The following is a 24,131-nucleotide window of genomic DNA, read 5'->3' as shown; positions in this document are numbered from 1 at the left end:
GGGCATTCATCTATTCACGAGGGATCCACACCCATGACCCAAACACTTCCCACTAGGCCCCACCTCCCAACACCACCACACTGAGGATCAAATTTCAACATAAGATTTGGTGGGGACAAACCATAGCACTAGTTCCTTTACATTCCACGTACATTTCATAATGAGCTTATCTATAAGAACAAACCCTGCTTGGATTCTTTTTTTTTTTTTTTTTTTTTGAGGCAGAGTCTCGCTCTGTCGCCCGGACTGGAGTGCAGTGGCCGGATCTCAGCTCACTGCAAGCTCCGCCTCCCGGGTTTACGCCATTCTCCTGCCTCAGCCTCCGGAGTAGCTGGGACTACAGGCGCCCGCCACCTCGCCCAGCTAGTTTTTGTATTTTTAGTAGAGACGGGGTTTCACTGTGTTAGCCAGGATGGTCTCGATCTCCTGACCTCGTGATCCGCCCGTCTCGGCCTCCCAAAGTGCTGGGATTACAGGCTTGAGCCACCGCGCCCGGCCACCCTGCTTGGATTCTAATTGGAATTTTATTAAGTCTACAGATCAATTTAAGAAGAACATACATCTTTACTAGGTTGAGCCTTATCTCTCCATTTATTTAGGTTTTCTGGGATTTCCTTCATTATCATCTCATCATTTTCGGCATCCAGATCATGTTTTGTTAGATTTCTAAGCCTTTCATATTTTTGAAGCTACTGTAAATAATATTCTTTAATTTCTAATTGTACACTGCAAAGATATAAAAATGACTTCTGTATGATGACCTTGCACTCTGTGATCTTGTTAAACTCCCTTACTAGTTTTAGGAAATTTTCTCATAGATTCCTTAGGATTTTCTGTAGGTTTTTTTGTAGATGTCCTATGTCATGTTCAATTTCCTTCCATTTCTAGTTTGCTGAGCATTTTATCATGAACTGATGTTGAATTTTGTCAATTTTTTTCTGTATTAATTGATATAGTCATGATTTTTCTTCTTCAGACTGTTAATATGTGGTAGATTTCACTGATTGATTTTCAAGTATTGAACCAGCCTTGCATTCCAAGGATAGTTTCCTTTTTTGTTATGGTGTATTATTATTCCTTTTATATCCTGCTGGTTTAACTTTGCTAATGTTTTCTTGAGGATTTTTACATTTATGTTCATGAAGGTTATTGGTCTGTAGGTTTCACATTTTGTGTTAACCTTGGTTTTGATATTAGGGCAATGCTTACCTCATATAATGAGTGAGGAAGCATTCCCTCTTCTTTTCCGAAAGAAGTTGTTTAGAATTGGAGTTTTTTCTTCATTAAATGTGTTGACAGAATTTACCAGTGAAATCATTTAGGCTAGAGATTTACCTTTCAGAAGGTTTTTAAACTATTAATTCAATATCTTTACTAGTTATTGGGCCATTCAAGTTATCTATTTCATGTTAGATGAACTGTGGTAATTTGCAGTTTTCAAAAGAACTGGTCCGTTTCATGGCCCTTCTTTGCTTCTCACTCTATGTACACACACTCTATGTATATGTACATAGAGGGAGAAGAGGGAAAATGATAACTCAAGAGTATTTCAGGAATACAGTTGTTCCTTGGTGTCTATGGGGGACTTGTGCAGGATCCCCATGGATACTCAAATCCTTGGATGCTCAAGTCCCCCATATAAAATAATGTGGTAGGCTATACACATCCTCTGACAGACTTTAAATCATCTCTAGATTACTTCTACCTAATACAATGTCAATGTTATGTAACTAGCTCTTAGTTACTGTATTGGTTCGTTATTTGTATTGATGTTTATTGTTGTGTTGTTATTTTTATTTTCAGATATTTTCAATACATGTAGGTTGTAGCTGCAGATATGGAGCCCACAGATATTTGACTGTACTTCAAATTCTTGTCTTCTTCACCAAGCAACTGCTACTATGTCTTTGTTCCAGAGTCCTCAAATAGTTTCTCCCTGTCTGCTCTCCAGGATTTATAGCTGCATTCAGTGGGAGAGATGACAGGAGTGTGCCTTCTCCATCTTACCTGGAATTGAAGCTAGGTTACCACTATGTCTAATTTTTAAACACAAAATTGGAATCATACTGTACATACTCTTTGTGCTTTTTTAAAAACCAGCAACATGTCACCAACTTTTTCCAAAGTTCGTTAAAAATCTTTCTAAAACATAACTTTTAATGATCATATGTATTGCTACAATTCTATTGTTTCCCATTGTCTCCCCATTTTAAATGGTGCTGCTATAAACATTTTTTAACATAAATTTCTGTACAAATTTGATTATTTCCTTAGGATAATTTCATCAAAAAAATTTTGGTGCCTGGTCTCTGGGTCCAGCTGCTGGGAAGGAGGACACTCTGCAGTCTCAGCACCCACCAGCTCCTCCTCCTCCCTCCTCCCCTGAGGTGAATGTGCCCTCAGAAGTGCAAGCTGCCAATTAACTATGCTGCATTTTTTATGACGTGAGGCCAAAAAAAAAAAAAAAATCACGAAAAGAAAAAAGGCTGTCATTTTTTGTCTCCGTGCAGACAAAGTGCATTGTTGTAGAAGGAGGTGAAGAGACCGTGGTTGGAGATGTAGGTGCAGCCATAAGTGGTCCTTCAAGCACGTGGTGGCAATGTTTCCTGAAAAAGATGTCTCTGTGCTTTGCATGAGGCAAGCTTTAAAACCAAGGAATCCAGAAGAGCTGATGGTTTTGTGTGTGTGTGTGGGCACCGGAACTAGCACCTCTGAAACGTAAAATGATCTACATGAGCTCCAGGAATGCAACCAAAAAGAGACATCAAGGCATAAAACATGAACGACAAGGAAAGGGGCCAGAAGTCCTCCCTCGGGCCTGTCCCACTGGGAAGTCAGGTGGCCTTGGTTGTGGCCTCTGCAGGGTGCCCTGTGTAGGCCTCTGCAGGGTGCCCTCGTCCTTCAGTGCCCCAAACGGAAAGTGCCCGTGTTTACTCTCATCCTCTTGTTGTGTAAACAAGGCAAATACATTTCGGCCAAGGTCTTACTGATGGGGAGCTGTCCCATCACCTAGAGTAAACTACACATTCTATAAATATGTGCAAACAGCCCTAAATAAATCCCAAGTCTAAAGTTTTATTGGTGTGAAATTAAATTCTTATTGGCCACGTGCCTGTTTTCATGAGCTGACTTATAAAGATTTTTGTTAAGTTCAGCATTTGTGATAATACAGTCCATAAAACAGTACAAGGCTGTGTGAAGAGAATTATTACATCTTTGTAACCTCAGCAGTTACTTCGTTTCTTTTGCCTAGAAAATTGGTCATAATGTGGTTGGAATTTTGGTCCAAATTCTTAGTCTTCCTTGAGCTAAACAGAATAACAGAATATAGTATGTCCTCATCACATATGACAGCACTAATACACTAACAACAGTAAGACTGAGTCTGGCAGTCTTTGAATTCTACCAAATGTGTAACGGAGACCCTCAGTGACCCTGCGAAGCGTTCTGAAATCCAGGAGGCAGCCTCTGCACCTGCAGTGCCACTGGCTAGTGGGAGACTCTCCTGAGGAGAGTGTGTCCTCAGGAGAACAAGCAAGATCCTGTAACAACTAATGATTAACGCAAATCAGGGCTCCATTGTCACCTGCTTTGTTAACAAAAATGATTAAATGGTCTGTTGACAATCTAGGACACCTGTGGTATCTTTACTTGCCTCTCCTTCAGAACTTTGCTGCTTCTGGAATAATAAAATATGGAAGAACAAAAAAACTGTAATGCTCTTTGACTTATTCTGTCCTATTTTCCTTCAAAAGGCTTTATCAATTCACACTGCCAAAAAGTGTACGGTAGTGCGCACTGCCGCACAACCTCAGCCTGGGGATCATCAGATATTAGAGGACTGCTCAACCAACTTCCCAGGTCAAAACTATTAAGGTTACTTTTAAATTGCTGGTGACATTAAACAATGTTCAGCTTTCTGGCCTCTGGCATTTCTCTGCCTTTCTAGTCCCTGCTCACCTTCCATGAGGTATCTTTTGCTTATGTTTTTCTTATTGCAACTCTTTATGTCACGCAAGCTGCAATTCTTTAGTTTCATTTACCATTTAATAATTTTTAGCCGTGCTAATGTATGAAGGGGAATTTTTTGTCAAATATTTTATTTGACAGCTTCATTATGAACTTGGTTCTTAGAAAGAGACCTTTCCCATCCTAACAACAGATAAAAATTTTAGCAATTTTTTTATGTTTCCTCCTTTTCTTAAATATTTAACTCTTGAGCCCGTCTGAGGTTTATTTTAGCAGATGGTGTGAAGAAGGGACTCTTTTCTCCAAATCAATCGTTCCAGCACCATCTCTGAATAACTACATGCCCTTGCACTGACTGAAAGCTGCCCCTCCTATGCTAAACGCACATGCACTCTTCCCTGTCTCAGACTTTTACTACATGTCAGCGTCAGAGTAGGAAGATGGGCCAGGAGAGATGAAGGCCTGAGGGCTGAGGAGCTCTGAGAACAGGCAGACAGCAGGCAAGGAGGATGGGAAGGGGGACAGACGCACAGGTGCAGGGGAGAGGCAGACAGCAGGGAAGGAGGACGTGAAGGGGGCCAGACGCACAGGTGCAGGGAAGAATGTGGCAGCTCAGGAGAGGGGCAGCCTGGGGACGGAAAGTGAAGGTGGGTGCAGCTGCACCAACAACTCCCAAATTCACACCCGCCCTCCCTCAAAGCCTCCCAACCCTGTACCCCAATAACTATCACCACAAGAATTCTTGCAGTCCCGTCTGCCCTGTTCTGGGCCTCCTTGGGCTGAGTAATGACGGTGGTGCGCCCTCAACCCCCCCAGGGAGAGTCTGAAGTCGGAGCTGCCTCAAGCCCTCACCTGCAAAGCTCCGCCTACCCCCTCCACTGCCCGCACAGGAGAAAACCACCACATGGTCCTGTCTGAACTTGCCCCAGCATTCCTCCAAATGTCCTGCTCAGGGTGGCCCCTCCAGGCCAACATCCACCAAGACCCCAGGCCATGTCCCTCCTGCCCAATCAATAGCTGGCCCTGCACATCGGATGGGCGTCCTGTGTTCAAGACCCACACAGATGTTCACCCTCCCCAAGGTCCTCCCTACCCCGGCCCCCAGCCAGTCCTGGTGGCCCACTCCCTGCGGATCAGGGCTGGGAGGCACCGTCCTGCTCACGCCAGGCCCCCAACAGCACATCCTGCCTGCTGGCCCTGCTCTGCATCTCCACACCTGTGCCATGCCAAACCGTGGCTCCTGCATCTCGACAGTAAAGCCACAGTCAGTCCTGGAAGTCTGTGCACCTCTCACACAGAGGGGCCTCCCCTCACACAGGCTGTCCCAGGCCTCTGCATGCTGGGGCTGGACCACAGCCAGTCCCTGGCCTCCAGTCCCGGCCACACATACCCAGGGGCCTCCAAAACACAGCCTACTTCTTACTCCATCACTCACACACACCACTGGCACTCCCCTCGGTGTCCAGGATGTGGCACAAAGTCCTCAGACACACAGTTCCCTACATCTGGCCTCTGCCTCCCTGATGCAACACAGTCTGGCCAATCCGGCCACTGGGCAGCCCTGGAACACAGCAACATGGTGACCACAGTGGCTACTTCTCTCCCCTCCCTCTGCCGCGCGTCCCTCCTGTGTCCCTCTCACCCAACTCAGGGCACAGTCGGACACGGCAGCAGCCAGGCTTCCCCACATCAGTGCCCACACACCCCTGGCCTCACCACAGCCTCACTCCTCGGTCCTCTTTTTGTCCCCGTAGCCAGGCACCAGCTGTCAACAGACACTTACTGAACGGGCACTGCTGTTCAGGGCAAAGGCGAAAGCCCTTCAGGGATTGGGAGTGGAGCCCGTTTCTCTAGTGTGTCACCTTATGGCTCCACAGACGTTATTAATAAGCCAAGTCGGCCGGGCGCGGTGGCTCAAGCCTGTAATCCCAGCACTTTGGGAGGCCGAGACGGGCGGATCACGAGGTCAGGAGAGCGAGACCATCCTGGCTAACACGGTGAAACCCCGTCTCTACTAAAAACACAAAAACTAGCCGGGCGAGGTGGCGGGCGCCTGTAGTCCCAGCTACTCGGGAGGCTGAGGCAGGAGAATGGCGTGAACCCGGGAGGCGGAGCTTGCAGTGAGCTGAGATCCGGCCACTGCACTCCAGCCTGGGCGACAGAGCGAGACTCCGTCTCAAAAAAAAAAAAAAAAAAGCCAAGTCACAGCATGGACATTGAGGCTATTTACATTTATCTTCGGACAACAAAATTTCAACGGGACTAAGGGCCCAATGCCGTCTGTTACCGCGGGAAACCGTTTCCTGGAGAAGCAGCAGCCCATACTTCACACTCCTTCACCCAGATCCCATCTTTCTGGGTCTCTACACTGAGACGCAGTTTCAAGTTGGGATGCTCCACTCCAATGTCCTGTGTTCCAGGATGCTGAGCCCAGGAGGAGGGCACTGGGCAGACAGCATCCAGCCACACTCCCGTCACTTTCCCTCCAGGCAGACAGTGTTTGTGCAGGGCATATTCGCAAGCAACCAGAAAACAGTCCACTTCCACCCACACGTGAAACTCAGGGTGAACGACCCTGGACGGGCCAGGCACATGCTGGCCCCACAGATGCCCAAGTGGCTTCACAGCGTCACTGGGGCCAGTCTAAGGTGAGAAGACCCTGGCCAGGGACGAAGGCCCTACTGGCATTAAAGAAACAGCCTTACCTGTTAGGCACAGGATTTTTACAGATTCCTGAGAACACCGTTCATGTAAATCATTCGTGAAAATGTTACATGAACTTTGACTTAAATTTCTCATAAAGGCATTTTTTAAATCAGGTGAAAATTCAAGACACTGAGCCAATGTCCACACGAGAAATTAATTACACCTCATAATAGGGAAAACATCAACATGAATCATGCATGACTCTTGAGATCCTGAGGTTGGCCCAGCCGAGCCTGTGCTCAGAAGCCCCCAGCCCCGGCCCCCAGCTGCCCGCACGCCCGCCCTCACCAGCAGGCAGGTCCCCATCCACTCGGACACCAGCACGTCCACCTTCTCGGGCAGCACCACGTCCTCCACCTTCTGCTGGAACACGGTGATGATGTCGGCAAAGCCATTCTGCAGGACCAGCTGCCCCGTGTGCTGTGCCATCTCACTGGCCTCCACCGCATACACCTGCAGCAGCAGAGGCACCGTCAGGGCACGCCCGGCCTGCACACGGCCCGTCATCTACTCTCCTGAGTCACAACCAGCATACGAGAAACGGTCAATGACACAAGAAGGAAGCATTTCAGACAGCAGAGACAGTGAGGGCTGGGCCACACCTGCCCCTCCAGGGACACCCAGAAAGGAGCCGCCTCTAACCGTCCCGACTGCCCCCACCTCCTGCACAAGACACAGACGCAGGGCTGCAAGTGGGCGGAAGCCTCGCGTGCCCAAGTCGGCTGCCACAGGCACAGCAATCTTAATCCATGACCATCACAGCAAGTTCTGAGCACCCAAGTGACAATGCTGGTCTGTGCCACATCTGAGGCCTGTGAGACAGTTTCAAACCCAGGGTCTCAGAGAAGGGTCTGGTGGGAAATGCCCAAGTGCTGGGTCCTGGGTCCTGCAGAGCCTGCACTTGCGCGGACACTGTGCTACGACCCCACTCACTGTGTAAGGAGTCTCCAAGGCTGCAGCTCGGCTCGGCTCAGCACAGCACAGACGGCCCAAGAGGAGTGGGGAGGGGGCCCAGCGTGTGCGCCCCTCCCATCCCCACGGGACCATCCATACCCAAGGCCCCGCACAGACATGTGGGTGCACCTGTGTGTCTATTCAGCTGAAATAAACGACTCACAGAACATACCCTGCCCTGTGCAATTCATGGGGTATTTTCTATTCTGCTCTATTCCTGTCTGTGCTGTTTGTGACTCATTACGTGGGCGCCACAGCCTCTAGCATGCAGTCTCAACACACTGCTGTTTTACCGACCCTGAGCCGCACGTGCGAGGATGCTCACCAACACCATGGAGTTATCAGTGAGCCCTCAACAGCTCAGGGTCACGAGTTAGCACACTCAGAGGCCACCTCGGACGTCACCAGCCTTGGCACAAACACCCGGGACGCGTTCGAGACCCCACTCACCGCTTTAGGCCGCGCATAGTGTGCACAGAAGAGACTGATGATCCCAGTCCCACAGCCCACGTCCAGGATGACTTTATCCGTTAGGGATTCTTTATTCTGCAGGATGACACTGTGGTATTTAGTTGTTCGTGGCTGGTCTGCCAACATTTCCAAGTGGAGTTTCTGGAAGAAATGCACATTCAGAATCACTGCCTGTGACCTAGAGCCATGGCAAGTTCTGGTCTGAGATGGAGGGTCAGAGCCACAGCTGATGACCCCTGACCCCGCCACCCCACGTCTAAAAATAGGAGCAAAACACAAGAGCAACAGTACAGGCTTCTGGAGTCCCTCAGCTCAGCACAGCATGGCCAGGCGAGCAGACAGGCAAGAGGGAGCACTGTGCACACAACGGTGCAGTGTGGCCCGGACCACTGAGGCTGGAGGGACCACCACATCCCAACCAGACTCCCCAGGGCCAGATGTCCGACTAGAGAAAACAGCAATATACCATGAGAGAGGGGCTAGTGTAGGTGGGCAGGGGGTCCCCCAAAGTCCTCTGCACAGATGAGCTCACCCCTCCTGTTCTTGGGGAGTGCCCCGAGGGATAAGCGAGAGACCCAGCCTTGTCCTGAGGGAGGAAAATGCCTGAAACCCAAGGACACCCACATGAGAATCAGCCACCCTGAAAGGAGGCAGAGAAAGGCTTGCTCAGGGCAGCCAGCAAAGCCGCGGGCTGGAGGAGACGCTGCACCCCTCCCACCAGCACTCTCAAGCTGCAGAAGGCCCAGCGTAGAAACAGCATCGCCAGAAAGAAGACAGGCAGCAGGCGGGCGCAGAGCGAGGGCCGCGCCCAGACCACACCAGCAGACAGGAGCCTGCAAGAGGCCCTCAGAGCCCACCATGGGGCCTCCCAAGACTCCGCAGAACAAAAAACAAAGGGACAGGTGGGAGGAGGTGGGAGGCACAGACAACAGAGCAAGGCCCAACTCTCCTGCCCGGAAGCAAAGGATGGGAAAGGCCTACAGTGCCAACACCAATGGAGACAGAGCTGGAGCAGCTACGTCAGCACCATACAGAACACAGTTCAGAGCAAACCAGATTCCCATCAGTTCACATCAACACAGGAATCAATTCACCCAGAGGACATGATTAATCTAAATACTTCTGTACCTAAAAGCAGATCTTCAAAATACATAGCGCAAAACCACTACAGATGCAAGAAGAAACAGACAAATTCACAATTATCATCAGAGATTTTAACAGTGTGCTCTCAGTAACTGACTGAAGTAGAGAGAAAAATTGGTAAGACTGTGGAAGGCCTGGACATCACTGTCAACCAAGTTAATCTCATTGGTATTTAGAGAACACTTCACCCAACCCCCATAATAGTAATAATAAAAAATATCTAGGAACAAATTGAACAAGAAAGTGTACAACCATGTATGATAAAGAGATATTATCCTTATCTTAAAATGCTAAAAGATACTAAACAAAGCTTAAGTAATGGGAGACTGAGAATCAATGTTATAAAGATGTCACTTCTCCCAAAATTAACATAAACATTCCACGTAGTACCTACTAAAGGAGGAAGCACAACAGAATAGTAAAATTAGTTTCAAAACAGTAAGTGCCCAAGGCTAATGAGGAAAATGCTTTAAAAAAAAAAAAAGAACTGCTGGAGACCTAGCTCTTGCAGAGCCTACAGAGGTGCAATGATGAAAATGATGAACCACTAGGAACTGCAGTAAACAGAGCAGTGAAACAGCAGCAATTCTACAGCAGACCCCTGAAATCCAGAGCACGACAAACACAGCATTTCACATCAATGGGAAGGGAACTGTCCAGTAACTGAGGCTGGGATGGCTGGATATTTGTGGGCATAAATTAGGGCGGAATTTTACATTATATTTCTTTTTTTTTTTTTTTTTTGAGACGGAGTCTTGCTCTGCCACCCAGGCTGGAGTGCAGTGGCCGGATCTCAGCTCACTGCAAGCTCCGCCTCCCGGGTTTACGCCATTCTCCTGCCTCAGCCTCCCGAGTAGCTGGGACTACAGGCGCCCGCCTCGTCGCCCGGCTAGTTTTTTGTATTTTTAAGTAGAGACAGAGTTTCACTGTATTAGCCAGGATGGTCTCGATCTCCTGACCTCGTGATCCGCCCGTCTCGGCCTCCCAAAGTGCTGGGATTACAGGCTTGAGCCACCGCGCCCGGCCACATTATATTTCTTACAACAAATAGATTATAGATTGATTTGCAATCTCACAGTTTAAAATAGGATCAGAAGGCTAGGCAGGGTACCTCACCCCTGTAATTCCAGCACTTTGGGAAGCTGAGGTGAGAGGGTCCCTTACACCCAGGAGTTTGAGGCTACAGTGAACTATGATTGCACCACTGCACTCCAGCCAGTCATACGACAGAGTGTGACACCACTTCTAAAAAACATAAAAAGTAAAAATAACATAGAATCATAACGGTTCTGAAAAAAAAAAAGTGTGGGTATTTATAATCTTATAGTGAGGAAGGTTTCTCACAAAGAAAAGAAAAAGAAGTCACAAAGAAAAGAAAAACATATTAGGCTATACAAAGAAAAAAGTTCTATGTGGGAAAAAATTTCACAAAGTCACAAAAATTCACAAATTCAGGCTAAATTACTCAACACACGAATCAACAAAAATCAAAAGAAAGGGGCAAATAATATGAAAGTTTACAAAAAAAGAAAAAATACAAAAGGCCAACACACACATAAAAGATGATCAATCTTACTTAGAAAATGGAAATTAAAATTAAAAGATGCCATATTTAACTTTTAAGATCAAAGTCCTTTTTCACCTCAATGTACGGTAGGGAAATGGGCTTTCACACACTATCAGTGGATCCATGCCATGGTCTGAAATGTCCCCAAAAATCCATGTGCTAAAACTTAATCGCCAGTGTGATGGCACTGAGAGGCCACCTTTGGAGGTCACGATGAAAGGGCTGGTGGTGGAAGAGGCACTCCCAGCCCTCCTGCCTTCAGCATGAGGACAGCCAGGAGGCACCATCTTGGACACCAATGCCAGTACCCCCCCAGCCTCCGGAACTGTGAGAAACGAAGCTTTGTTCTTCATAATTTACTCAGTCTAAGGTATTTTGTTACAGCAGCACAAACTTAAGTTACACACTCAGTCATGTGTAATTAGCAAATCTTTCTGGAGGGCGAACTGGCAACATCCACTTAAGGAAACCACACGAGTATACACACACCCCCCCCCCAGGAATTTACCCTATAGAAATTCTTTTTTTTTTTTTGAGACGGAGTCTGGCTCTGCCACCCAGGCTGGAGTGCAGTGGCCGGATCTCAGCTCACTGCAAGCTCCGCCTCCCGGGTTTACGCCATTCTCCTGCCTCAGCCTCCCCAGTAGCTGGGACTACAGGCGCCCGCCACCTCGCCCGGCTAGTTTTTGTATTTTTTAGTAGAGACAGGGTTTCACTGTGTTAGCCAGGAGGGTCTCGATCTCCTGACCTCGTGATCCGCCCGTCTCGGCCTCCCAAAGTGCTGGGATTACAGGCTTGAGCCACCGCGCCCGGCCTACCCTATAGAAATTCTAAACAGCATTTAACAGGATTATATAGGACTCCATTACAGCATTATTTATCATGATAAAATGCTGTTAAATAACCACCATCCAAATAGCAACAGGATCCTTTTAAAGTAACACAATGCTCTGCAGCTGTTATAAAGAGTGACAGGTGCCAATATGAGAGATCTTCAAAATAATACAGCTACGTGAAAAGAGCCAGGTGAAGAGCTGAGTGGTGGAACAATGCCTTTTCTATACATTACAAACATAAAATAAATTAGGTGTCACTTGGACTTCACAAGCACAGAGGAATCTGGTGGGCAGTGGTTCTTTGAGCTGAACCGCCCTCCAGAAAGATTTGCTAATTACAGGCAGAGCTGGGAGGTTGGCATTGGCTCTTTATTATGTATCTTTCCCTAATGGATAGAAATCACTAGCCATGTACAGACACGAATAGTTTTTAACACTTGTAATTGTGAAATATGGCATACCTACAAAAAAGTGCAATAAAAAGTATCTGCACAGTCTATCAAGTATAGTTATACAGCAAACACCTCTATATCCAAACACCTCTGTATCTATATCCAACCCCAGAACACTGCCAGCACATCAGAACTTCTGACTCAGCCACGCTGGTCCCAGAGCCTCCCCCACCAGCAGGTAACCTCCAACCAACTCTCAGGGAAGCCACTCCTGCCCTCAGTCAGTCTCACCACCCAGGCGCACTCACAAACAGTACCTTCTGGCCGAGCACGATGGTTCATGCTTGTAATTCCAGCCTTTTGGGAGGCTGAGACAGGAGGATCACTTGAGGCCAGGAGTTTGAGACCACTCTGGCCAACACAGTGAAACCCCCTCCACTAAAAATACAAAAATTAGCCAGGCATGGTGGCACGCACCTATAGTCCCAGGTACACAGGAGGCTGTGGCAGGAGAACTGTTTGAACCCGAGAGGCAGAGGCTGCAATGAACCGAGATCCCGCCACTGCACTCCAGCCTGGGTAACAGAGCAAAACTCTGTCTCAAAACAAACAAAAAACCTTCTAATGTGGCCTCTTAACTTTATATAATCGAGTCAAACATTATAGATTCTTTGCCCTATTCCTTCTTTCGCCTAACATTATTTTTATAACATTCACCCTGCAAGTAACTGTTTTCATCTAGTTTTAAAATGTAACCAGAGATTGTTGCCTAGACCATCGGGTTATAGGCAATTTCTCTATGGTGGGGAAAAAAATTCAGTAAGCTGTTTAGAAGTTGGGCTTTTATTATTTTTTTAGGGACAGAGTCTGGTTCGATCACCCAGGCTGGAGTACAGAAGTGCAATCACAGCTCACTGCAGCCTTGAACTCCTAGCTTCAAGTGATGCTCTGACCTCAGTTTCCCAAAGTCCTGTGATTACAGGCATGAGCCACCACACCTGACCTAAGTATTATTCTTCACAGATTTATAGAATTCTTTCTATTTTTTTTCTTTTTGAGACAGGCTCTCGCTCTGTAGCCCAGGCTGAAGTGCTATGGCACCATCATGGCTCACTGCAGCCTCGGCCTCCAAGGCTTGCGCCATCCTCCCACTTCAGCCTCTCGAGTAGCTGGGACTACAGCCATGCACCACCATGCCCAGCTAATTACATATATATATAGTTTTTTGTAGAGACAAATTATATATTTTTTTTTTCTCGCTGTGTCGTCAGGCTGGTCTTAAACACTTGGCCTCAAGCGATCCTCTTGCCTTGGCCTCCCAAAGTGTAGGGATTGCAGGTGCCAGCCACCACACCCAGTCTAATTTCATTTTTAAAGTAAAATTTACTACTTTAAAAAAAACTGCTGAGAGAACATGCACATAATCTCACTGCTCAAATCAGTGACCCCTAAGCCAGGGGTCAGCAAACTAAGCCATGGGCCAAATCTACCCCACCACCTGTTTTTGGACGGCCTCCAAACTAACAATGGTTTTTACACTTTTAAATCAGTTAATCCAAAGAATAACTTGTGATACACAAAAACTGTACAGTATACATTCAAATTTCAGGGTCCATAAATAAAGTTTTATTGGAACACAACCCTGCACACTTTGTGTGTCATCCACAGTGGCTTCCACACAACCATGTCAGAGCTGAGTGGTTGCAACAGAGACGCTCTGGCCTGCAAGACTATGGACCTGCTCTGAACGATGCAGTAGGAACTAAAGTTAGAGAGAACCCACCGCCTGGCCAGCTGAACAGGGAATTAAAAAAACAATACCAGAGTTCCGTAGCTGCCGAAGTACTCTTCATCCTGCCACGTGTCTTCGGGGTCATACTCATCCACCTGCTTCCCCACATGGTTTGCTGGAATGTACCCACAGCAGCCTGCACGCTCGCCCCACCACCAATCTGCAGTGGTTTGTCTTAAGATAAGAATTTTTTCTCCTCTCAAAAAACTGAGCTGGAAAACAAAAGTTAAAATTCAATAAGAAAACCAATCATCGGTATTTCAAGTGTGGCTCAGTAATAAATCCCACCGATGGTGACAAAATCACAGAGATTTCAAACAGGAGTCAGTGGGTAATGACAGCAACTGAGAATGTTTGCAAGTGACACCACGACTTAGCGATACCTCTGAACATCCACCTGAAAGGAGGGCACATCTTAACTGATATTTTTTTTAAAAAGGAGTAAACATTTTCAAATGGCTTAGGAGAGAATTTCTCAACAGCCTCTTCATTGTAACTCAACTATGCCAACTGACTTACTGGAGGTTTAGGCTAAGAAATTCCTGTCACAAAGTAAACAAAGCTACATCCAAGGAGATATAGCTTGATATATTTGGTAGCCTTACTTTTCATCAACTGGGTGGGTTCTAAATTCCAAGTAGAAACCAGAACAGGTGCTTCTGCCCCTGGCTGAGGGTCCCCACTCCACACCTGGTTTTTTCACACGTGCTTGGGGCAGTACCGGTTAGGCTGTGAGCTTCACACACAGGTCTTGTGTGGCCCTAAGCATCTGAATACTTCTTCATTTAACTTTGATATGACTTCTGCAAAATTTATCTCATTTTGCCACTGAACATGCTGAAAACCACAAAGCACTGTCCACCACACATGGCTACCTGGGTCTCATCAGTGGCAGCATAGTCTGCGATGGCCACGAACTCCTCTGGCTGTACTCCCTCCTGCAGGAGACCGGCCTCACTGCACTCAGCAGGCTCTTCTTCCTGCTCAAAGCCAAGGAAAGGGTGAGGAGAGGATGTGCGAGCTTTTTTTTTTTTTTTTTGGCTATGTTATTAGGATGGTTTCAAATTTCAAATACAGATTCACATGTCCAAGTATTTATTATACAAACCATTTGGATCATCTTTACTACTATAATCAAAGGCTGTCACTTTCACTCTAAATTTCTTCTAAAAAAAAAAAAAATGATTTGGACCCTAAAAGAGAACATCAAAGCAAGAAGTCAGAAACAGGCCCTGCCAGTGTCTGTCTGGTGAGGAGCCCTTTTCCTTCATCGGCCATGCTTCCTGAAGGTGATCATCAACCCCATGAAGAGAAACCAGTGCGAGGACAGAGCCGGGGGCCCAGCATCCCAGGCAGGCACAGCCAGGAGCCTGTGGAAAGAGCTGATGGCAGGGCACAAACTTCCACGAGGCAGCAGAGCCCAGCTTGGGCCCACACGGGTCCTTGGAGCCTCCCCCAACCCCTCCTTTTTTTTTTTTTTTTTTTGGTGACAGAGTCTAGTTCTGTTGCCCAGGCTGGAGTGCAATGGCATGATCTCAGCTCAGTGCAACCTCTACTGCCTCCCAGGTTCAGGCGATTCTGATGCCTCAGCCTCCCAAGTAGCCGGGACTACAGGTGTGCACCACTACACCCAGCTAATTTTTTGTATTTTTAGTAGAGATGGGGTTTTGCCATGTTGCCGAGGTTGGCCTCGAAATCCTGAGCTCAGGCAATCCACCTGCCTCATCTTCCCAAAGTGCTAGGACTATAGGCATGAGTCACCATGCCTGGCCGTCCACTTTATACAAGAGTAAGTTTGCCTGGAAGACATCACTGCAGAGGGCAGAACCTCAAATTACACACTCCAGTTCAACGAATCAACCCTGTCTCAACACAAACACTTTAAACACATTTTCCTAAACATAAAAGTAATTCGTGTTTACTTTAGAAAATGTGTGAAAACACCAAGTACACAGAAGAAAATTAAAACCTCCTGTAATCTCACTCACTGATCACAGATAACAGACAGCACATTGGTGTTTATACTTTCAGACTTTTAAAGAAGTGGACACGTAGCACAAGTACAAAGCGTTCACTGGGTTCACACAATGAGCCTGTGACCTACGGTTTTCACTCTATAAGCTCTGAACATTTTTCTTATTAAATATACTTCTAACACTATTTAGTATCTGTAGAGTATTCCAGTCTATGAATTATCATGACTTACCTATCCAGTTTCCTAGTCTCGTACATTTAGACTTCTCAGTTTTTACTATTCTAAATTATGTTAAGATGAACTTCCTTCAACATAAATCATTCTGTATATACCTTAATATTCTTAGGGTAAGTCTCTGCACATGAACTTGACGGGCCAAGACTATGTGTACTTTACGGCTTTTGATTTTACCACCCGGTGCCCTCCAGGAAGGTGTTCCTTGGGCTGCTTGCTGAGAGGGAACGGCCAATCTTCCCACACTCTCACTCAATAGATACCAATCACTGCAGTCTCTGTCACTGGATGGATAAAAATCACTTTCTGAGTCCATGTGCCTCTCTTTGTGTGGTTAGACATTTTTAAAATACTTGCCAGCATCTTTTTTTACCTTGCTAACTGCCTGTTTGTACCCTTCATGCTTTTCCCTATGCCAGGAGCACGACTCACAAGGCAGCACTGCCCTCTGCTTGCTCTCCACCCCATCACTGATCCGCCCAGCCCAGGCAACCCTTACTAACCCCCGGTGTGCGGCCTTCCACACCCCCCCAATGCCCATGTCATACACAAACCCCTGTGTACACATACATACATACACACACACACACACACACACACACACACCCAGGCCCTTTCTTTGCTTGGCTTTTTTTTTTTTTTGAGATGGAGTCTCGCTCTGTTGCCCATGCTGGAGTGCAGTGGCACAATCTCGGCTCACTGCAAGCTCCACCTCCCCAGTTGAAACAATTCACGTGCCTCAGCCTCCCGAGAGGCTGGGACTACAGGTGTGTGTCACTATGCCTGGCTAATTTTTGCATTTTTGGTAGAAATGGATAGGGTTTTGTCATGTTGGCCAGGCTGGTCCCGAACTCCTGACTTCAAGGGATCTGCCCACCTCAGCTTCCCAAAGTGCTGGCATTACAGGCGTGGGCCACCAAGCCGGAACTGCATTTAGCTTTTCTTACACAATACCTTCTGGAAAAACTCCCCGACTGTCAGAACCCTGGTTTCCTACTTTCAATGGCTATGCGCTATTCCACAGCAGGAACTCCACCTGATTCTTCAGCCATCCCCCATTGACAGACTTTGTCTTGGGATCCAGTTTTCTACCACCATAACTGAGGCTGCAACAAAAGAAGTCTGTGCACAGATAAGCTTACGTGATGACATTTCATTTCTGCGGGATAGATTGCCAGGGTTGAAGAATACGCCTTTTTTTTTTTTTGAGATGAGGTCACCCTCTGTCGCCCAGGCTAGAGTGCAATGACACGATCCTGGCTCATGGCAATCTCCACCTCCCAAGCGAAAGCAATCCTCCTACCTCAGCCTCTCAAGTAGCTGGGACTACTCTTTGTATAATATAGATCCTATTTGACATCTCAAGAAATTTTTTTACAAACATATTGTTTTCCCAGTTATCTTGTTTAGGATCAGCAACTTCAAGAGTCAGGTCCACAGAAATTTTCCAAACTGAAGCACAAAAAGAAAAACGAACAACAACAACAAAAAAAAACAAGTAAGAATAGAGCATGAGACATGTCAAACAGCAGCAAAACTTCTAACTTATGTTTACATGGTGACCCCAAAAAAGAAGAGGGAAGATGAGGCAGAAAAAAATAAATGAAAAGATAATGGTGGAGATCTTTCCAAAATTAACAAAAAAAAGATCATCAAGGCCAAAGTGGGTAGGTCACCTGAGGTCAGAAGTTTGAGACCAGCCTAGTGAACATGGTGCAACCCCGTGTCTACTAAAAATACAAAAAATCAGCCAGGCGTGGTTACTCGTGTCTGTCATCCCAGCCACTTGGAAGGCTGAGGCAGGAGAATTGCTTGAACCCAGGAGGTGGAAGTTACAGTGAACTGAGATCACAGCACTGCACTCCAGCCTGGGTGACAGAGCGAGACTTCATGTCAAAACAAAACAAAACAAACAAACGACAACAAAAAAACTCATTAACTCACAGAGTCAAGAAGCTCAACTAACCCTAAGTGGGAAAAACAAGAAGAAAACTGCTAAAAACCCCCAAAATGAGAAAACTCCTAAATGCAGCCAATGTGAAAAAGGAATACATTACGTTCAGTGGAACAATAGTAAAATATTGCTGACTTCTCATCAGAAACAGAGGCCAGAAGACAGTAAAATGGCATCTTTGAAGTGTTAAATAAAAACTGCAAACCTAAAACCCCGAATCAAGCTATTCTTCAAAAATGTAGGCAAAACACATTTCACAGTTTGACACAGCAGACGCACACTAGTAAATATAAACATACAGCTGTCAGACGGAAGGGAAATGATCCCACATGAAAACACAGAACGCAGGAAAAAGGGAAAGACCTCAAAAAAGGCAAATAATAAATTGGGGAAACATAAAAGACTATTTATTTAACTTTATAAAAAAAAGACTCAACAACGACAATTTACTGTGGGGTTTACAACATATGTAAAATTAAAATGATACATCAACAGTACAAAGTATGGGTGCTGGTAAATGAAACTAATTTATAAGATCTTTACCTTATGAAGTGGTTAAAAAAAAAAGACTGAAATTGAGTTAGGATGCATATTGCAATTTCTTGGGAAAACACTAAAACAATATGAAAAGATACAGCTAACAAGCTAGTAACGGAGGTAATGTGGAATTATAGAAAATACTGTATTAATCCACATGAGGGCAGGAATGCAGACATGCACAAAAAAGAAATGTGACAAATATAAAACAAATAGCAAGATGTTACACTTAATCATATGAGTCATTACATTAAATGTTAATAGACTAAATACTCCAATTAAGAGGCAGAAATTGTGTTTAACAGAGGGACCAAAAAAAGACCTAAGAGCTAGACCTGACTAGCTCTTTACAAGGAAAATGCTTTAAACATAAGGACTGGAGGGAAAAAAAAAATACACACACACACACACTTTATTATTATAGAAAATACTTTATTTTCTATAATTTCCCTAAGAATGGGAATATTTCCCTATGCCAGGAGCATGACTCACAAGGCAGCACTGCCCTCTGCTTGCTCTCCACCCCATCACTGATCCGCCCAGCCCAGGCAACCCTTACTAACCCCCCGGTGTGCGGCCTTCCACACCCCTCCCCATGCCCATGTCATACACAAACCCCCGTGTACGCATATACATACACATACACACATACACACACACACACGCACACAGGCCCTTTCTTTGCTTGGTTTTTTTTTTGAGATGGAGTCTCGCTCTGTCACCCAGGCTGGAGTGCTATAATAATATAGCCGGTATAGCTATATTAACATTAAAAAAAGGTACATGCAAGAAAAGAAGTATTTATTAACAGGTAAAAAGACAGATATTTTATAAAAAAATAAGGTCAATTAATCTGGAAAACAAAACCTATACTAAATATATACACCCAATAACAGGGACTCAAAATATACAAAGTAAAAAGTGACAGAACCAAAAGGAAAAATAGATATATCTACAATCATAGTGGAGAATTTTTAGTAACTGATAGAAGATGACCAAAAAAATCAGAAAAGATATAGAGTTTTGAACAATACTAATAATACATTTGATCTTAATGGCATTTATAGAATGCTACACTCAACAACTGCAGAATACATAGTCTTTGCAAGTACTCATGGAACATTCACCAAAATATTCCATATCATTAGAATATAAAGTAGGCCTGAATAAATTTCAAAAGACTGAAACTATAGAGGATGTTATGTTCTCTAACCAAGGTAATTAAAGCAAAATTAAATAAGAAAAAGTAAAATTTCCAAAATGTTTAGAAATTAGTCAACATGGCCAGGCACAGTGGCTCAAGCCTGTAATCCCAGCACTTTGGGAGGCCGAGACGGGCGGATCACGAGGTCAGGAGATCGAGACCATCCTGGTTAACACGGTGAAACCCCGTCTCTACTAAAAAATACAAAAAACTAGCCGGGCGCAATGGCGGGCACCTGTAGTCCCAGCTACTCGGGAGGCTGAGGCAGGAGAATGGCGTGAGCTTGCAGTGAGCTGAGAACCGGCCACTGCACTCCAGCCTGGGCAACAGAGCAAGACTCTGTCTCAAAAAAAAAAAAATGAAAACATCATTGGAATGAAAGAGAAAAAAAGAAAATATTAAAATTGACATAACAGATACGGAAATGCTTTTTAAAAACAGTATCTAGGGCCGGGCGTGGTGGCTCAAGCCTGTAATCCCAGCACTTTGGGAGGCCGAGATGGGCGGATCATGAGGTCAGGAGATCGAGACCATCCTGGCGAACACGGTGAAACCCCGTCTCTACTAAAAAAAAATACAAAAAACTAGCCGGGCGAGGTGGCGGGCGCCTGTAGTCCCAGCTACTCGGGAGGCTGAGGCAGGAGAATGGCGTAAACCCGGGAGGCGGAGCTTGCAGTGAGCTGAGATCCGGCCACTGCACTCCAGCCCGGGCGACAGAGCAAGACTCCGTCTCCCAAAAAATAAATAAATAAATAAATAAATAAATACAGTATCTATTATTCAGTTGGTGAGTTTTACATAATCAACATTCCTTAAAATTTGAGGGTTTTTTTACTGCTAACTTGAACAAAACTACATGAGTACCCTAGGCAGAAACAGTATGAATGCACAAATCTTTTCTAATGTGTCCAACTTGCCTTCAATATATTGCTGATATTATGCCTGAAATTGTATTGAACAGCTCAGAAAATATGCTTGCTTTGCCATTTCACATATCAAAAACGGAACCCTAAATGATGGTGATATGTAGGGCCTAAGCATTTCGTTGGAAGTGTTATGGTGCCCAATGCAGGATGTCATCTTAGAGACACTGTGTTTCCTCTGCCTCACAATCTTCACATTTAAGCATTCTACTGCTGGTGGCCACCTTCCAAGGCACAAGTCAAGCTCCACCACATCTGTGAGCTGACGCTTAGCTCTCTGTAATGTTCACATTCATTAAACACAGATTTTTAGGAACTGGAACCGAAATTACCTGCGATTCACTTCTGGGACAGTCGCCTGATGTTGCCATAGTTCTCTTAGGCTCTGCCTCATAACTGCTGCTTTATTTCATTTTCTTCTCCATTTCTACTTTTAAAAAGAGAAGGAGACACAAAGTACTTGTTATATTGCTTAATAATTAAGTTCACTTAACTTCTATGGGGCATGATGTCCTCTACCAAACAGAAGTAAAATGTGTATGTGTAAAGAATAGTATAGAAATGAAAATTTACAATTCTTTACAGAGACAAAAGCATTTAAAAATCATAAACTTCAAATAGTGTGTTTTCTTCACTAGTCTGAAAGGTGTTAATCTTATTCATTTGCTGAAGCCTGTTAGTTTCTGTTAGATCAGGTGTCGACTTAAGGCAATAAATCAATATTCATTCATTTCTTAGAACTGTGATAGCTTTAATTCCAATTAAAAGTCCCTACCTGGGACTTTACAGTGTTTCCACTAACAGGAACCAAGGTCTGCATCTTCTAGTCTTTTCCTTCTTCTCAATTCTTATTTTTCCAGTGACAGTGTAATCCACACTCTGCTCTGGGACCAATATGTTTTTTCAATTGCATAGCAATTCTTTGTTTAAAACGCATGCTTCACTTCTAAATCCAGATTTGAAGCTTATTTTTGTGATATTGGTAGTTACAAATGCTTACTGATTCACATAATTATATTTTCATTGGAAAACCTGGGTCCAAATTGGGAAGGGGTCGGAGTGGAGGCCGGGGTGCGTGCAGGATCCAGCTCTCCTAAGATGCCCTCGGAAGGAACAGGATCATGGAGGGTGGGAACAAGTGGCCAACGAAGGGCGGTGAGAAGGGGGCAGGAAGCGAGGGGGCCACGCGTAGACGCAGAGGCATGAGAGGGTCAGGCTGGGCGAACGCCGCGACCTAGGGGGTAGAGGCCGTCGGCAGGTGGGCGTGGCCGCGAAGGGCGTGGCAGCGATGGTGGGGTGGGCGTGGCCGCAGAGGGCGAGGCCGTAGAAGGCGCTGGATGGTGGGAGTGGCCGGGAAGGGGCGCGGCGCTCAGTGAAGGGTGTGACGGGAACCCAGCTCCCGTTAGGACGCCAGGGCAGGTGGCAAAGATCGCGAAGGCGCTCGGAGGCCCCAAAAGGGGGCGGAGGCCTCTGTCCGCCAGCGACGCACACGCAGTGCGAGGACGCCTCAGCTGGCCTGTCCTTCCTTACTTGCAGTTCAGTCACCTGAGCGGCCCATCAGGACACCTACCTCAGCCGCGTTTCTCCGCTGAGCTCCGCGTCCACACCGCCAGCGCGGAGGGGCGGACGGTCTTTTCCAGGAGCCTGAGCCAACGCCCTCAACGCGCGCAAGCGCAGTGCACGCAGGCCGTCAGCCGAGAAGTCCCGCCCAGAGTCCGGCGCCCCGCGCAGGCGCAGTGCTCAGACGGCCCACCCTCCAGGGGAGCCGAGCCACCGCCCTCGACTCGCGCAGGCGCACCGCTCACAGACCGGCAGCAGCTTGGACTGCGCAGAGTACCTCAGGTCTGAGCCTCCCGCGCTCTTGCGAGCCGAGGCCCAGCGCCCCCTTGTGTGGAGCTTGTCCCCAACCGCCCCGCCCCGACGCAGGGGACTAGGTTTGGGGTCTGACCCAGGGTGCAGGGCGCGGGGCGGGAGGCCGACCTGGGGCGGGGGGCGGGGTTGGGCCCCTCATGGCCTGGGAAGCGACAACCCCTACGAGCCACAAAATGGCTGGGGGTTGGGGGACCCCCACCTCCTCGTGTCTTCCCACAAATAATTCAGTTAACTTTCGCGTCCGCGCTGCTCAGTGTGCGCCCTCTGCTTTCTTCTGGACAAATGGAAGCAGAATGACGACGTTTCTGTTTTGGGGAGAGGAAGTTTGGGGTTAAGGAGAAATGGGTGGCACTAATGCCTGTAAAATGGGAATAAAATTCGAAGCCCCCCCAACCCCCCGCGACCCGGCCCCAGCAGCCGCGCGGACTGCGCTCCCTCCTTTACCAGGGAACCCTGAAGTTCAACCCTGAAGTTCAACCTGTTCTGGCCTTGAGGGGAAGTAAGAGTTGGACGTGCCTTGTCATACTTCTCCAGCATTAACATCAAGGGAGACCTTAAGTCTGATTCAAAAAAAAAAAAATGTGGAAGGAAAATAAATCTTGGGGTCCCAAAATCATTAAGCTAAAGGGAAAAGTCAAACTGGCAACTGCTTAGGGCAAACCTGCCTCCCCTTCTGTTTAAAGTCATCTCTCAGCTCACTGAGGTAAATGCGTATCTGGTTACCATCTCTGGAGAGGCTAACCAGAAACTCAAGGGAATGCACCTATTTGACCTGGAAGCTCCCTCTTGCCTTTGCTTCCAGTTGTCCCGCCATTCCGGACCAACCAATGTTCATCTTACGTATATTCATTGATGTCTCTTGTCTCCCTAAAATGTGTAAAACCAAACTGTGCTCTGACTACCCTGGGCCCCTGTCATCAGGACCTCCCAAGGCGGTGTCATGGGCGTGCCTCCTTAAATTCAGCAAAATAAACTTCCTAAGTTGACTGAGCTCTGACTCAGATATTTAAGGTTCACATTTTAGTAACCACAAAGGGATTCCGAGTAGAGGTGCCACTGACCTTTGACAAATCTCCTGTCAGTCCTTAGTACCAGCTTGAGCTATCTTTATGGCTCAAACCAATAGGACAATTTGCTGAGGCCTCGAAGAACCCCCTCCAGAGAATCCCTGATCTACCCAGATTTGGTCAAGATCTAGTTTATTTTGCTGTACAACTCCTTTTGTGTGTGGGGCGGGGGGGTGAGGGGACGGGAGTGGTTTACTCTCTTCTAACATAAGGAAGGCAAGTTTTTTCTTGCTTCAGTGACAATGGAAGGCAGGTAACTCTTTTATGGAGTTTGAGCTCACTTCCCACAGGAAAGATGAGGGGTTTTCTTCCCCTGCTCCTAGGATGGTAGAGAGCAATCTTCAGCATGAGACCCATCCCTAGGTAAGTAACTGAATTGGGATTTGTCTTGGCTAAGATTAACAACCAGCTGGTCTTAATTTCTCCTTACCATGAGTGTGCTCAGTAATCTTATAAATTGTCCAATCCTTCGTTTCGCTTAACTGTTTTTTTGTTGTTTTTTTCTTTTTTTAGTTCTTTTGTCTTTTTCCCATTG

The 24,131-nt window shown here is 46.3% G+C and overlaps 1 protein-coding gene across 12 annotated transcripts in view; it reads right to left on the bottom strand.

The window, feature by feature from the left end:
* Positions 1–22,806, bottom strand: part of PRMT2 (protein arginine methyltransferase 2) — a 32,357-nt gene extending 9,551 nt beyond the window's left edge. For 2 of the 12 annotated variants that reach the window (XM_033232714.1, XM_033232716.1), the window contains exons 1-6: positions 22,228–22,788; positions 20,990–21,084; positions 14,706–14,810; positions 13,860–14,042; positions 8,080–8,241; positions 6,964–7,128 (exon numbers count right to left, since the gene is read on the bottom strand). In XM_033232714.1, the coding sequence (XP_033088605.1) occupies positions 6,964–7,128; positions 8,080–8,241; positions 13,860–14,042; positions 14,706–14,810; positions 20,990–21,028 (654 nt within the window). In that variant the 5' untranslated portion in view covers positions 21,029–21,084; positions 22,228–22,788. Of the gene's footprint in view, positions 1–6,963; positions 7,129–8,079; positions 8,242–13,859; positions 14,043–14,705; positions 14,811–20,989; positions 21,088–21,432; positions 21,542–22,227 lie in introns of all 12 variants that reach the window. The other 10 variants (XM_033232712.1, XM_033232708.1, XM_033232706.1 and 7 more) reach the window with 10 other exon arrangements.
* Positions 22,807–24,131: the final 1,325 nt, after the last annotated feature.

The sequence above is a fragment of the Trachypithecus francoisi genome, unplaced genomic scaffold, assembly GCF_009764315.1.
Source record: "Trachypithecus francoisi isolate TF-2019V2 unplaced genomic scaffold, Tfra_2.0 Lachesis_group14, whole genome shotgun sequence".
Lineage (NCBI taxonomy): Eukaryota > Metazoa > Chordata > Mammalia > Primates > Cercopithecidae > Trachypithecus > Trachypithecus francoisi.
The sequence above is the reverse complement of the archived record's forward strand: the minus strand, read 5'-3'. Positions and strand labels throughout refer to the sequence as shown.